The sequence below is a fragment of the Pelobates fuscus genome, chromosome 1 (genome assembly GCF_036172605.1).
Source record: "Pelobates fuscus isolate aPelFus1 chromosome 1, aPelFus1.pri, whole genome shotgun sequence".
Classification (NCBI taxonomy): Eukaryota; Metazoa; Chordata; class Amphibia; order Anura; family Pelobatidae; genus Pelobates; species Pelobates fuscus.
Genome location: NC_086317.1, coordinates 427,235,175 through 427,251,067, shown reverse-complemented (window position 1 = coordinate 427,251,067; position 15,893 = coordinate 427,235,175). Strand labels below are relative to the sequence as shown.

The 15,893-nt window shown below is 43.8% G+C and overlaps 1 protein-coding gene across 1 annotated transcript in view; it reads left to right on the top strand.

Annotated features, from left to right (window-relative positions):
* Positions 1-5,289: 5,289 nt before the first annotated feature.
* The window catches only part of FREM2 (FRAS1 related extracellular matrix 2), a 185,789-nt gene continuing 175,185 nt past the window's right edge, over positions 5,290-15,893 (top strand). The window contains exons 1-2 of the mRNA XM_063428970.1: positions 5,290-10,482; positions 15,652-15,741. Of these exons, the coding sequence (XP_063285040.1) occupies positions 5,457-10,482; positions 15,652-15,741 (5,116 nt within the window). The 5' untranslated portion in view covers positions 5,290-5,456. The remainder of the gene's footprint in view (positions 10,483-15,651; positions 15,742-15,893) is intronic.

Sequence of the window (15,893 nt, the reverse complement as noted above, 5' to 3'; positions counted from 1 at the left end):
CAGTCTAATTTTCTATTGATTTCATTCAAATAGTTGACACTGCTATTTGTTCTTTTATACATTTGTGTTTTTTGCAATTTCTTTAATTGGCTCTTCATGTTGCTCTTGCTATATATACTTTGACAATACACGGTAGCAGCCGTTGACGTTTTAAAATGGGGGCAGTGGACTACACGTCTATAATCTTACTCCTAACCAACTGAATTCTACCCAGGTACCCCTGTATTCCACTACGACCCAATGAAAGAGCCAGATTACTCACTGGAAATGTAATTTCTAACACATTTTTATGTTGTATTCATGCTCTGAATAAAAGAAATCTTGCATCTTCAGTCTGTATCATTATTCACTAATGCTTCAAAGATCTGTTTTAAACTTGTACCTGAGCATTTTATTTTTTAGCTTGGTGGGAGATAAAATAAAATTCATTTAGAAGTTGTGTTGAATTTTTGTTGTTTTTTTTTTTTTGGGGGGGGGGGGAGGGTTGCTACAGGTTTGAACCTCCTACAAAGACCTTAGTCTAGCACCAGTAAAAAAAAAAGACATATTTAAATTTAGAATTTAAATATTTTGTATGTATTATAGGATATAAGAGCCTTTAAATAGAAAGAATTGGTGTTTTGTGACTTTTATACTGTATAAGCAAACTGATAGAGAAAGATCAGGGAAATACTCAAGTAAGTACAAGGATATCTATGGAAGAAACAGATAGGAGCATCTAAGGACATGATCCAGAGTTTAATTTAATTATGGCGAACACGACAAGGCTGAACAAGAACTTCCAAAAAAAGATGCTCACAGTGGATGACACAGTGTACCAGATAAAGATGTAGAGCTTGACTATAGTTAGTGTAAGTGTTGATCAGTATCATAAACTCCAGCAATAGAAGATGCCATGGCCCCCTGAAGTCGCAAGTTTAAAGTAAAGGTGTTATAACTGAAGATGCGGCATGCTAACTTTTATATTTACTTTATTATCGGATCAAACATATGCACATACTTTAAATACATTTTATTGGTCTGGTAAAAGTCACCGGGGAAGGCATTCTCTATGCACTATAACCAGTAAAGCCAGTTTTAATAGTTATGGTATTAGCATGCTTCCACGATTTTATGACAAACTTTTTGGATCTGTCCTATACCTAGCATATTAGCATCTTGCAATTTAAATTGCTGTGGTAGCAGAATCAATGCATTCATATTTGGACAGCATTCATTAGCTAATTGTGTCAGTCAACCAACGGACCATCCAAACTTAGAAGAAACAAGCACATGGCACCATAGTGGTTATAGTGCCTGGAGTGTCCCTTTTAAAATGAGCAAAGTACTCAACTGCTACTAGTACTAGTATTGGTATGCTATATACTGGGCATGTCCTGGTACTTTAATATATGGGTCAGTGAGCATAAGCACTCCCCTGGCCGTTCTTGTTATTATTACCTCTTGGCCCACTGCACTAAAGAATGGGGGAAAGAGGCAGCAGCATTTTGTTACTTCTTAACTCATGTGTTCACAGAAAGAAGGTATAATGTGGTCTAGTAGGATCCAATTTTCTTGATATTGGGCTTGCACTTGCAGCCGACCAGTCTACCAGGGGATCCACAGGACCGTCAGGGAATTGATTATTGCCCCCTTCTCTGCATAGAAATAAGGGGGGAGAGGAGGGCAAATTTAAATAAATATATTCAAAAAAAGGTATTGCAGTGTGTAAGGAGGCTGGACATAGCCACACAGCCACCCAACACACTGTCACCTCCCCAAAGATCCCCAAAGATTTCACACCATACATAGTTTCCACCATTCTCATCCTCTCACTCGCCCTGCCAAATTCATCTCTTCATGCTGTCACACTAAGTCCCCAACTCTGTCACACTCACTATCACACTTACCCACAAACCCTGTTGCACTCAACCCCAACCCTTTACACTCACAGTGCCCCACACATCCTGTTACACTAACCCCACCTTGCACTGTCACTATCACCCTGCAACAAGTCACACCATGCTCATTGTGCCACACTCATCTTGTCATACTCACACCCTCTACCAAAGACCTGGGAGTCAGAGGGTTCTGGACAGAGATCTACTGAAGCCACTCACCCAACTTGGGGGTTATCAATCCGAGTCCTTCTGTCACAACTTGGACTACTACCGCCTTCACAATACACATCCTTTCTAGTTCCTCTTTCAGTCCTTGGTTTTTGTCCACCTTCTCATCTTCCTTCTTCTTGATGTTATGGTCAGAGGCGGCTCTCTAATCAGGTGGTTTAGGCGGCCGCCTAAGGCCTAGTGCTGGCTGGGGCCCTGCGCCCGCCTGAACCGCCTCAGGGCAGAATGTGTTGAGTCCTTGGTGACTGAGGGGGGTCGGCGGCTTGCTCAGAATGCCGCTAAGTGCAAGGGCCCTCCGTGCCATCTGCTCAGGAGGAGAGCGCCTGTGGCCGTGGGTCTGCAGCTCCGCAGCTCCGCAGCTCCGCAGCTCCGCAGTGTGCAGAGCTGCAGACCATGTGTCTTGCGAGATCTGACCACTCAGAGCATTGCCGTGAATTACTATGGCAATGCTCTGACCAGGTCTCACAACATACATGGTCTGCAGCTCTACACACTGTGTAGCCAGAGACCGGATATCCTGCCCACTGAACTGCCAGGAAGCCCACACTGGACCGCAAGGGAGAAAGTATCTCTGTCAGTATCTCCCCTCCCTCAGAACATCACCCCACTCTCTCCCAGTATCCCCCTCCCTCACAACTTCACCCCCCCTCCCTTCCAGTATCCACCCTGCCTCAAAACTTCACTCCCCTCTCCCTCCCAGTATACCCCCTCCATCACAACTTTACCCCCTCCCTCCTAGTATCCCCCCTCCCTCACATCTTCACACCTCTCCCACCCACTATACCCCCTCCCTCACAACTTCACCCCTATCCCTCCCAATATATCCGCTCCCTTACAACTTCACTCCCTCCCTCCCTCCCAGTATCCACCCTGCCTCAAAACTTCACTCCCCTCTCCCTCACAGTATACCCCCTCCCTCACAACTTCACCCCTCCCTCCCAGTATACCCCCTCCCTCACAACTTCACCCCTCCCTCCCAGTATACCCCCTCCCTCACAACTTCACCCCTCCCTCCCAGTATACCCCCTCCCTCACAACTTCACCCCTCCCTCCCAGTATACCCCCTCCCTCACAACTTCACCCCTCCCTCCCAGTATACCCCCTCCCTCACAACTTCACCCCTCCCTCCCAGTATACCCCCTCCCTCACAACTTCACCCCTCCCTCCCAGTATACCCCCTCCCTCACAACTTCATTCCCTCCCTCCCAGTATACCCCCTCTCTCACAACTTCACCCCCTCCCTCCCAGTATACCCCCTCCCTCCCACTTTCACCCCCTCTCTCCCAGTATCCCCCTCCCAGTATTACCCCCTCCCTCCCAGTATCCTACCCCCACAGTAGTAATCCCTCCCTCACAGTTTCACCCCCCTCACTCACACTATCACGCCCCTCCTTCACACCATCACCCCCTCCCTAACAGTACATCTACCTTCCTTACAATATTACCCCCTCCCTAACAGTATTACCCCCCTCACACACCATTACCCCACTCCCTCACAGTATTACCCCTCCCTCACAGTAAAAGTCCCTTCCACACAACCATCACCCACCTCCCTTACACTGCCACCCCCGTCCCACACAGTGTCACCCTTTTTTATTTAATTTAATTAATAGCCCTAATTATGTCACACTTATCTTCTCTCGCTCTGTCACACTCTCCCCCCAACCCTGCCTCACTTATCCTGTCACATTAATGCCTCTGATTCTGTCACACTCTGTCACATTAACCCCCCTTAATCCTATCACACTCCCTCCTCCAACCATGCCACATTCACCCTTCACACCAACCCTGTGATACTCACCCCCCCCCCAACTATGCCAAACTTACCTTGTCACATTAACCCCTCCAATCCTGTCACACTCTCCCTGCCACTGGTACCCCTTTACTCACCCTGTCACAGTCACCAGCTGAAGATATACATCAAACACAGTTTATTATTTGGTAAATTATTTTTTAAAAGCTTTTTGCACAAACAAAATGTTCATTTTTGTTTCCAATAACCCCTTCTCACCAGTACTTATGTATACACGACTGCCTGGCTATGCAACTATACCCCACAATGGTGTATAAACGATTCGCCTACTTGCAAATTAAATGTATTTATTGCAAATTAATACAGGGGCACACAATACACAATACAGGGGCACAGGGAGCCGTGACACTGCAAGCTTCTGAACAATGAAAGCAGAGACTAACTCTCTGTATTCAGCACTGCAAGGAGAGAGAGAGAGAGAGAGAGAGAGAGAGAGAGAGAGAGAGAGAGAGTGTGTGTGTCATTTTCTCTTGAAGTTAGCCCTACATAAAAACTGCAAAAAAGTAAGATTACCCAAATAGCTCTGGTCATTCACTGGACTACCTGCTAACAAGTTTGAGACCCACCTGGTAAATGTGTTACTTATGCTACAAGCAAACCTTCTTTTGTCTGAGGATCCTTATAGACAATTCACATAGAAGGGCTGCATGAAAAATCGCCCCAACACTGCAGCATGCACTCTACATTCTACAGAATTCCCAAATTAAATTGATATTTGATTACCCACAATGTAATGTTAAGAAGACCGTGTAAATATGTATATAAACTCCATTAGTTGTCAGGTTATTAATTACCATACCTTTAACCCTTTCAGCTCCAAACTTGTCTATGAAAGTATGTTAGATCCGTGTGTTTAACCCTGTCACTGCTGATTACATGCAACGCAAACGTTTATATTAATAGCAATAAAAAGCTGTCAGAACCCATGTGTGTTCACAGCAGTTGTCAGTCTGCAGGGATAAAACGTGAGCCGATAGCAGCCATGTGTGCGGTAAGGGGAGGTCGGTTACAGTGCTGGGTCGGAGTCAGTGTTCTCCTTTCTCTGGCTGCTGTTTCACTGCACTTTAATAGTTAATCCATTGGACTGGAAACAAAGCTCACAATGTCCCCTTGGAGTCCTGCGCCGGTGCTCGCCCTGTGCTGTCCTCTTGGACATTTGCCTGTGCAGGTCACCTCTCTGACAACCTGCTAGCTTACACGCCAGAGGGGGGAGAGATCGACAGCTCTTCTGCCCACTCACCCAGTCCACTGAGTTTTCCCCAGGGGCCAGAGAGCCAATAGGCAGTCAGTGGGCTCCATGGCCCTCCCACTTGTTGCACTGGGACTCGCTGGAGATTAAAGCTCTGCCTCACACAGAGAGAGCTGCACTGGGAGAGAGGGTTGGAGCTGTCTCCTCAGGCTTCCCTGGATTGTATCCCCTGCTGCCGCTTCCACCGATTTAAATGCCCACGCTGGGATTTAAAGGGTTTGCCTGCTGAGCGTGGAGTAGAGGCTGACTGAGAGGCACCTGGTCTTGCTGGTTGGGGGCGGGAAACATGACTGTTTGGGGACTTGACAGCAGGGCTGCAGCAGGCAGGAGGACACACACAGTGCTGATGGTGCTGGGTTTATGGCTGTTGCTGGCAGAAGACCTCAAGGCACAGAGGGGGGTCCTGGATGGCTCCTACTTATCCTACGGGCCCCTGGAAGATGAGATCCTGGTGGCCAACCATGGGATTAGAGTTCCATTCGGGAGGTCGGTTTATCTAGATCCTGTCCAGGACCTGGTCATACAAGTGCAGCCGGGAGACAAATGTCACATCAGCGTGTTGGACAATGACCCCCTGTCTCAGGGACCCGGTCAGCTCTCACCCAACAGGTTCCCCTGCGATTTTGGAGCAAGGGAGGTGAAATATTCCCACCTGGGAGCCCGCAGCCCTTCCAAAGACAGAGTTAAACTTCATCTCCGCTATGACACCCAGACCAGGACTGTCATCATACCATTCATGATCCAGGTGGAGGTACTCTTCACCCAGCTGGAGGTGGTCACCAGGAACATGCCCCTGACTGTGGAGAAGCTCTTGGGGACCAGCAATTCGATTGACAGAAAGGTCCTTGAATTCACCTTTGACAGCAAATCTGAGGTGTGCAGGATCACACCCCTGGTAGGGCTTGGTGGACTCCCCAGGTATGGGAGGATATTGAATAGTCCTGGCCAAATGATGCTTTGTGGTGAGTTTCTGCAGCAAGGGGTACGATACCTTCACACTGCTTCCACTCAGTCCCCCAATAAGGACTTTATCCCCATGCTGGTGGAGCTACACGATAAAGGGGGGAATCTGCTGAAACAGGAACACTTTCAGATACTGGTAAGGATTCGAGAAGGTCTGGAGAACACTCACCCCAAGCCTAGCTTCATAGCTATGATGATGATGGAGGTGGACCAGTTTGTCATGACTGCCATAACCCCTGACATGCTGGCTGCTGAAGATGCAGAGTCTGACTCTGGAGACCTCATCTTTAATATCACTTCTTCCTTTGGACCCAAGCAAGGGCAAATTGTTAGCACCGACGATCGAAACTTGCCAATCACCTCATTCTACCAGCGAGACCTGCAGGAGCTCAGAATTGCCTACAAGCCCCCACCTGAGGACTCGGACACTGAGAGAGTCTTCGAGGTAGAACTAGAGGTGGTGGACACAGAAGGTGCAGTGTCTGACCCATTCGCTTTCATGATTGTAGTGAAGCCTATGAATACCCTGGCTCCGGTCATCACCAGAAACACTGGACAACTTTTGTATGAAGGACAGTCCAGACCCCTCTCCAGTGCCCACAACCTTCAGATCAGCGACGAGGACAACCTGGATGAGGTTAGAGTAAGTGTGTTGGATGGACTAAGACATGGTCAGCTTTCTCTTCTCAACTCCCCACCTGGTGGGTCCAAGTTCTTCACAGCTGCAGACTTGGACCAAGGCAGGGTCATTTATCAGCATGATGGCAGTGACACATACAGTGATAACATTGTATTCCGTATGAGTGATGGGCAGCACGAAGTGGAGTTTCTCTTTCCAATCACTGTAGTGCCAACTGATGATGAACCACCCATTGTTAATGCCAACACAGGACTGATGATTTCTGAGAAGGAAGTGGCCCCTCTAACTCCCCTTGTGCTCAGTGCTACTGACATTGACTCAGAAGACTCTACTATTCTTTTTACTTTGGAACTCCCTTTTTCATCCATGGGGGACATGGTCCTGCGTCAGTATGAGATACCCCTGGATCTCTCTGAATGGCAGCTAGACCGTGAATTAAATCTATACGAGAAGGTGGTGACCGAGTGGTCTCAGCAGGATATCTTGGATGGTAAACTTTTTTACAAGCACAAGGGGCCACATAGTACTGTACCTGTCATGGACCAAATTATCTTCAGAGTCCAAGATGACAATGACCCTCCCAACCAGTCTGGAGAACACATATTTGTAGTCAAAATTAACCCTATAGACGATTTACCACCAGAACTGTATTCTGGTACCACCCTAAAGATGGTAGTCCAGGAATATCATCTCACCCACTTCAAGAAGAAATGTCTTAGATATACTGACCTGGACTCTGATGACAGAGACCTCAAATACACAGTTATTGCCCCACCATCAGACACAGACCAGAATAACCCTGTGCTCATGGGCTTCATTGTCCTCACTGAAAATCCAGACCAGATAGTTACAGAATTTACGCAAGCCCAAGTGAACCATCTCAAAATTTCCTACAAACCCCCTGATTTAGAATTGGGAATTACTCCACGTGTAGTACAGTTTCATTACACTGTGGAGGACACTTCTGGGAATGTAGCTGAAGGGGATTTCAGAATATTTCTGCAGCCTGTGAACAACAAGCCCCCCAGCATTGTCAACTCAGGATTTACAGTATTTGAGAGAGGGACCCATGTTATCAGTCCAACAGAACTGGATGCCACAGATGCAGACACAGACAGGGACAAAATCACCTTTACACTAACAGAGTCACCAAAGCATGGCCAGGTCACGTATTCCAGTTATGTCATGGGCGTTGGAGAAGCATTTACATTAGATGACATCCTTAAAGGAAGGATAACATACAGACACAATGGTGAGGAATCCAGTATTGACTCATTAACTTTAGATGTCAGTGATGGTGTGCATGTGCTCACAATCATAGTGAAAATTACTGTGCGCTTAGTGGATGATGAGGTGCCACGGCTGATGCTACCAGCGGGCACCATTGGTTCTTATCTAGATGTTTTAGAAGGGGGTTCTGCAGAAATAACAGCAAATGTCATCCAAGGAACAGATGCAGACACAGATGATCTCATGCTCACCTTCATTGTGGAGGATCCACCAGTACTTGGGGAAATCCTTCTTAATGGAGTTCCTACTGCACGTTTCACCCAAAGAGACATTATTGATGGAGCTGTGGTATATAGTCACACCTCAGGGGAGATTGGTCTGCAGAAGAAAGAAGATTCTTTTAATTTAACCCTTTCTGACCTTTCTGAAGAGTGGACTGTAGGAGGCAACACTATTAATGGAGTCAGGGTACAGGTAACCATTCTACCTCTGGATAATCAGTCCCCAATAGTGTCTGTGAACCAGCAGTTTACAGTTATTGAAGGGGAAAAGAATTTAATTAACCCTTCACATTTAAGTGTACAGGATTCAGACACTCCCAACGATGACATACTTTGCACTATTGTAGTGCAGCCAACATCTGGATACATTGAGAACATATCCCCAGCACCAGGCTCAGAGAAATCAAGGGCAGGGACTGCTATAAGTGCTTTTACTTTGAAAGATTTACGACTGGGGCATATTTATTATGTGCAAAGCATCCATAAAGGTGTGGAGCCAGTTGAGGACAGGTTGACTTTCAGCTGTTCAGATGGCATCAACTATTCCCAAAAACAATTCTTTCCCATTGTAATAATTCCAGCCAATGATGAAAAACCTGAGATTTATATGAGGGAGTTTGTTGTGATGGAAGGCATGAGTCTTGTCATTGATACCCCAATACTCAATGCTGCCGATGCTGATATCCCTGCAGATGAACTTGTGTTTTCCATCATCAAGCCTCCAAAACATGGCCAGATAGTCAACCAGATGACCAATGGCACGGTCATTGTCACTGGCTTTAGTCTAGGTGACATCAAAGAGAGCTCTACCATCCTCTATGAACATGACGATACAGAGACCAAAGAAGATACTTTTGATATAAAACTAACTGATGGGAAACATTCAGTGGTCAAAACAGTACTCATCATGATCATCCCAGTAGATGATGAGACCCCACGGATGACCATCAATGATGGACTGGAGATTGAAATTGGGGAAACAAAGCTGATTAACAGCAAAATCCTCAAAGCTACAGATCTGGATTCAGAGGACAAGACTTTAACTTACATAATACGATATGGACCTGGCCAAGGTCTTCTTCAGAGGAGAAGACCTCATGGTGGGCTGGAGAACATCACTTTAGGTATGAATTTTACCCAGGACGAAGTAGACCGAGACCTCATACAGTATTATCACTTTGGCCAAGAGGGCATCAGAGATCTTTTTAAATTTGATGTGACTGATGGAATTAACCCTCTCATTGACAGGTATTTTTATGTGACCGTAGGCGGCATTGATATGGTCTTCCCAGATGTGATAAGCAAAGGGGTCTCCTTGAAAGAAGGAGGAAAGGTCACCTTGACCACTGACTTGCTCAGCACTAGTGATCTGAACAGTCCAGATGAACACCTCATATTTACCATTACCAGAGCTCCCATCAGGGGCCACCTTGAGTGTTCAGATCGACCAGGGGTCCCCATCACCTCCTTCACCCAACTTCAGCTGGCAGGTAACAAAATCTATTACACCCACACCTCAGACGACGAGGTGAAGATGGACAGCTTTGAATTTGAGGTCACTGATGGCTACAATCCAGTTTTTCGCACTTTTAGGATCTCTATTAGTGATGTGGACAATAAGAAGCCAGTTCTGACCATCCATGTCCTGGTGGTGAGGGAAGGTGAGAACAAGCTGATAACCCCCTTTGAACTCACTGTTGAGGACAGGGATACCCCTGATACTCGCCTAAAATTCATAATTACTCAGGTACCCATTCATGGGAAGATCATGTTTAACAGCAGCCGGGCAGTGACCTCCTTCACAAAACAAGACCTCAATGACAACTTGATCAGCTACAGGCATGACGGCACAGAGTCATCAGAAGACACCTTCTCCTTCACCGTTACTGATGGCACTCACACAGATTTCTATGTATTTCCAGACACTGTCTATGAGACCAGACAGCCCCAGATGATGAAAATACAAATCATAGCGGTAGATAATGGGGTCCCTCAGATTGTAGTAAATAAGGGGGCACCAACCCTGCGGATACTAAGCACTGGGCATCTAGGGTACATTATCACCAATAAAGCTCTTAAAGTGGAGGACAGGGACAGCCTTCACCTTACACTTCGTATCAGAATCACACAAGGACCCAACCATGGATTCCTCATCAACCTGGACAAAGGCAACCACAGCATCAATCAGTTTACCCAAGGTAAGGAGAGCAACTAGTACACTCTCTATCTTATTACTTGCTAATCTCTCCTCCCTCTAACTGTCTCTCTCATTCTTTCTATTCCACCGTATGCTCATCTCTTTTTTTTTTTTACCCTTTTTCCATTCCACCTCTTTCCTCCATTCTTTACATTTAATTTTTCTTCTTTCTTATCTTTCTCTCTTGACTCCAAAATTTCACGATTTCACTTTATTCTCTCCTCCCCCCCCTCTCTCTCTACCTCTCTCTCTCTCTCCCCCTCTCTCTCTTTCTCTCTCTCTCTGTACTCTTAAATTTCACTTTATTCTCTCCCCTCTCTCTCTCTCTCTCTCTCTCTCTACTCATAAATTTCACTTTATTCTCTCCCCTCTCTCTCTCTCTCTCTCTCTCTCTCTCTCTCTCTCTCTCTCTCTCTCTCTCTGTACTCATACATTTCACTTTATTCTCTTCTCCCATCTCTCTATCCTTCTCTCTCTCTCTCTCTCTCTCTCTCTCTCTCTCTCTCTCTGTACTCCTACATTTCACTTTATTCTCTTCTCCCATCTCTCTATCCTTGTCTCTCTCTCTCTCTTTCTCTGTCTCTCTCTGTCTCTCTCTCTCTCTCTCTCTGTACTCATAAATTTCACTTTATTCTCTTCTCCCATCTCTCTATCCTTCTCTCTCTCTCTCTCTCTCTCTCTATCTATCTCTCTATATCTCTATCTATCGCTCTCTCTGTACTCATACATTTCACTTTATTCTCTTCTCCCATCTCTCTATCCTTCTCTCTCTCTCTCTCTCTCTCTCTCTCTCTCTCTCTCTCTCTCTCTCTCTCTCTACTCCTACATTTCACTTTATTCTCTTCTCCCATCTCTCTATCCTTGTCTCTCTCTCTCTCTCTCTCTCTCTCTCTCTCTCTCTCTCTCTCTCTCTCCTCCTACATTTCACTTTATTCTCTTCTCCCATCTCTCTATCCTTGTCTCTGTCTCTCTCTCTGTCTCTTTCTCTCTCTCTCTCTGTCTCTTTCTCTGTCTCTCTCTGTCTCTTTCTCTGTCTCTCTCTGTCTCTCTCTCTCTCTCTGTACTCATACATTTCACTTTATTCTCTTCTCCCATCTCTCTATCCTTCTCTCTCGCTCTCGCTCTCGCTCTCTCTCTATCGCTCTCTCTCTATCGCTCTCTCTGTACTCATACATTTCACTTTATTCTCTTCTCCCATCTCTCTATCCTTCTCTCTCTCTCTCTCTCTCTCTCTCTCTCTCTCTCTCTCTCTCTCTGTACTCATACATTTCACTTTATTCTCTTCTCCCATCTCTCTATCCTTCTCTCTCTCTCTCTCTCTCTCTCTCTCTCTGTACTCATAAATTTCACTTTATTCTCTTCTCCCATCTCTCTATCCTTCTCTCTTTCTCTCTCTCTTTCTCTCTCTATATCTCTCTCTATCTCTCCATACATTTCACTTTATTCTCTTCTCCCATCTCTCTATCCTTCTCTCTCTCTCTCTCTCTCTCTCTCTCTCTGTACTCATACATTTCACTTTATTCTCTTCTCCCATCTCTCTATCCTTCTCTCTCTCTCTCTCTCTCTCTCTGTACTCATACATTTCACTTTATTCTCTTCTCCCATCTCTCTATCCTTCTCTCTCTCTCTCTCTCTCTCTCTCTCTCTCTCTCTCTCTCTCTCTCCATACATTTCACTTTATTCTCTTCTCCCATTTCTCTCTCTCTCTCTCTCTCTCTCTCTCTCTCTCTCTCTCCATACATTTCACTTTATTCTCTTCTCCCATTTCTCTCTCTCTCTCTCTCTCTCTCTCTCTCTCTCTCTCTCTCTCTCTCTCTCTCTCTCTCTCTCTCTCTCTCTCTCTCTCTCTCTCTCCTAAATGTCACTTTATTCTCTCCCCCTCTCTCATTTCTTTTATAATTTCACCTTATTCTCTCCCCCTCTCTCATTTCTTTTATAATTTCACCTTATTCTCTATTATCTATCTTATTATTTATTCTTTATATTATCTTATTCTCCCCTCTCCCTATAGTCTTCATTATTTGTGTCACCTTAACCTCTCTTGTATCTCCTCCCTCTCATTCTTCACCTTATTCTCTCTCTCTCCAGTTATTCACTATGTATTTCATTCTTTCCCTCATTCTCTGCTCTCTGTTACACCGTCACTTTCTTCACTTCTTTATATTTCATTATTATTTATTCTTTCTCACTATATTTCTCACTTCCATATATTTCACCTGTAATGACAAACAATATTTTTCTGCTACATTTGGGGATTTTCCTTTTTTAATATTAAACTCTGGGGGTTTAACTCCCAATGGCTTGTGTTTAATGTGCTTTATATAATTTATTTAATATTTTACCAGGATGGATACATTGAGAATTCTCTTGTTTTCACGTACAACATGTAGTGGTACAATATTCGTTGAGCTCACAGAACTGACCTTACTGCAATTTGCAGAAAGGAATGTTTTGAAACTGAATGTTTGGTTTGACCCATATTGGATGCTATGTTAAAAAAAGCAATGCATAATATTTTACAACTCTGGTTGACTACATTTCCCAAAATGCTTAGCCAGCTAAAACTCTGTCTATAGATTATGGCAAGAGTCCCTAACAGCTGCAATACAAAAGTGGAATGTTACAAAAGGTATGCACTAAGATACTTTACAGGTTGTATAGGCCAGGCTTCCCCAAACTCCGGCCCTCCAGTTGTTGCTGAACTACAACTCCCATGATTCTCAGCCTATCATAGTTAATCTTCTGATTGCTAAGATACATACTTCTCAGTTAGAGTAAATACAAATGTATTGTATGAATGGTGGGTGGTTTTAAAACTAACTTCACAGGCTAATGGATAATTGTAACAGGCAATTTGTAACATTAACAAAATAGCGACATGGATTTATTTTTATTGACAATCTTTTTTGTTACTCTGGCCGGAACGTGCAAACCAACATTTCAGGTTAGGAAATTGGTTAATTGAGGCTCCCTCCACCCCTGGGTCATGCCTGGACTGGTGTGAAAGCATTCAGCTCTCAATTAAATCATGATTATTTCAGCAATTATATTAAAGATTCTAGTATTTGAAATTATAGTAAAGTATAAGATGCTAATTAGTCCTAACAGCAGTCACATCCTGCATTCACTGGATACCCTAGTGCAGGGGGGCCAAAAAAATAGATCCAGAGATGTTTTAAAACTACAGCTTCCGTGGTGCTTTGTCATTCTAAAGGCATGCAAAGAATCATGGGAGTTGTAGTTCTACAACATTTGTGGACCTATCTTTTGGGCACCCCTGCCCTAGGGAACACAATCCATTCCTACCCAGAAATAATACCTGATGCTCCGTCACAACATCCATCACTGGTCAACTTCTTTGTAGCCCCCCCCCCCAATCTGCTCATGTCATTAAGAGAAAGTGTGTACCATACAGAGAATCTCTCGCATGGTTATTCAGTAACGTGTGAATTGTTGTGAATTCAAACTTGATTAATCATTGGTACCTGTCAATAATTCAAAATGACTTCAAGGCGAATTTCAAATTTAAGGCAAAAATAGATGAACTGGAAAAACTCTACAAGTCAGCTATGCTTCCAGTTTCGCTATTTCGGCCTTAAAAGGAACATCCCACTGCCCAAAAAAATACACATGCATGCATTTAATTATGTATTGGCTGTATATAAAAAAAAAAAACATCTTGCAAAGTAGATGTTTTGTCTGCTGCATTTGCAAGCTCACTTTCCCAGCTTAGACTTTCTGTGGCTGTCCAATCACTGACTTCCCAATGCAGCTCCACTGAGCTAACCAAACCAGGAAGTAAATGACCGGTTGTGTGATTGACAGCCAGCTGGGTGTATTTAATTCATAAAAATGCCAATTTCCATTGAAAAATGAAAAGCAAGCTGAAGTCCTTTAGACATGTGGATTGTCCCTTTAAATTTGAAATTTACTTTGAATTCCAGACATTTCTCACTTTACTGGATATCCATGAACGTGTATTCCCAGTGAAATTCTAATTTAAATTAGAATCTAATTTAAATTAAAGTCAGCTATTTTATTCAACTTTGAATTTCACCAATTCACAATTCAGTGAATAATCCTTTAAGGCCTTAAGGACCAAACTTCTGGAATAAAAGGGAATCATGACATGTCAAACATGTCATGTGTCCTTAAGGGGTTAAGAAATCCACCTGTTAGTAAGAATAACATTTAGTTAAAAAATAATGGTGGAATCATAGAAGACATGCCAAGAGTCAAGAGTAGACGTGCACTCTCTTCCTGATGTCTTATGAAAGGGAGCAGAGAACTCTGCATCACTGATATCACACTTACCGTATCTCCCCATCTCAGTAACAACCACAGATAATACGTGACATTTCAATTTTTGTGTCACAGGTGCCAAATTAATTACTTATTTTCCATATTGCTTATTATCTCATTTATAGAAAACATTTAGGCACTATATTTATAAAATAAAATGATTCATTTTAAACATGTTTTAAAGATCTTTAGAATACTCCGTTCGCAGCACTGCCCATGTTGCTTGTTCCATTCTGGTATATTCATTGAACTGTGAGTTTTGCAGAACTACTGATAAGATGATTGCAAATGTTAGGCCAACATAGCAGTGATGGAAATTGAATGAAGTTGGGAGTGTATATTGTTTCCTGTACAGGAAATTATTTTGTCCTCTAGTAATGGAGTAACACCTGTTTTGTTGCTTTAAAAATGCCATTTATGATTGTTGGGCTACCTGTGGCCTGGAACTCTTGTCACAATCTTCAGCTCAGAAGAATCTGGCTGAGGATAATGGGAATCTAGCTGACCGATGAAGGAAAAGTTGGCAAACACTCTAATTTGACTCTAGATTTAAAAATATATATATATTTCAAGCACCATAACTACTACAGCTGGCTGTAGTGCTTATGGTGCCAGGAGTGCCCTACTGCCACCCAAAAGTAACCATTGGAGTTCCAGCTTCCAGGGAGACTGACAATACAAAATACAAGGAGAGGCTGGTGTCACAACAAGAGTGCAAAAGTAAATTACAAAACTGACACGTAGCTTCTTCACCTCTCTCTCTATATATATATCTAATATATATATATCCATATTTTCTTTTCTTTTCTCACCTTCATCATGCAATACTGTACATTTTAGATAGAATAATCTGTCTTCTTTTCTACAGCGGATATTGATGACATGAAGATTTGCTACGTGTTACGAGACAAAGAAAATGCTACTAGTGATATTTTCTACTTCACTGTTGAAGATAGTGGTAAGTACTTTGATGGGGGAGGGGCAAATGCTAACCTGTCTAGTGCATGTTTTGGCTTTAAAAAAATCATCATCTTGTTTTTTTCCCTTCAAAACCATAAATGGACCTAAACACATGCACAAGTGCCCACTGAAACCTAAAGAGAGGGGATA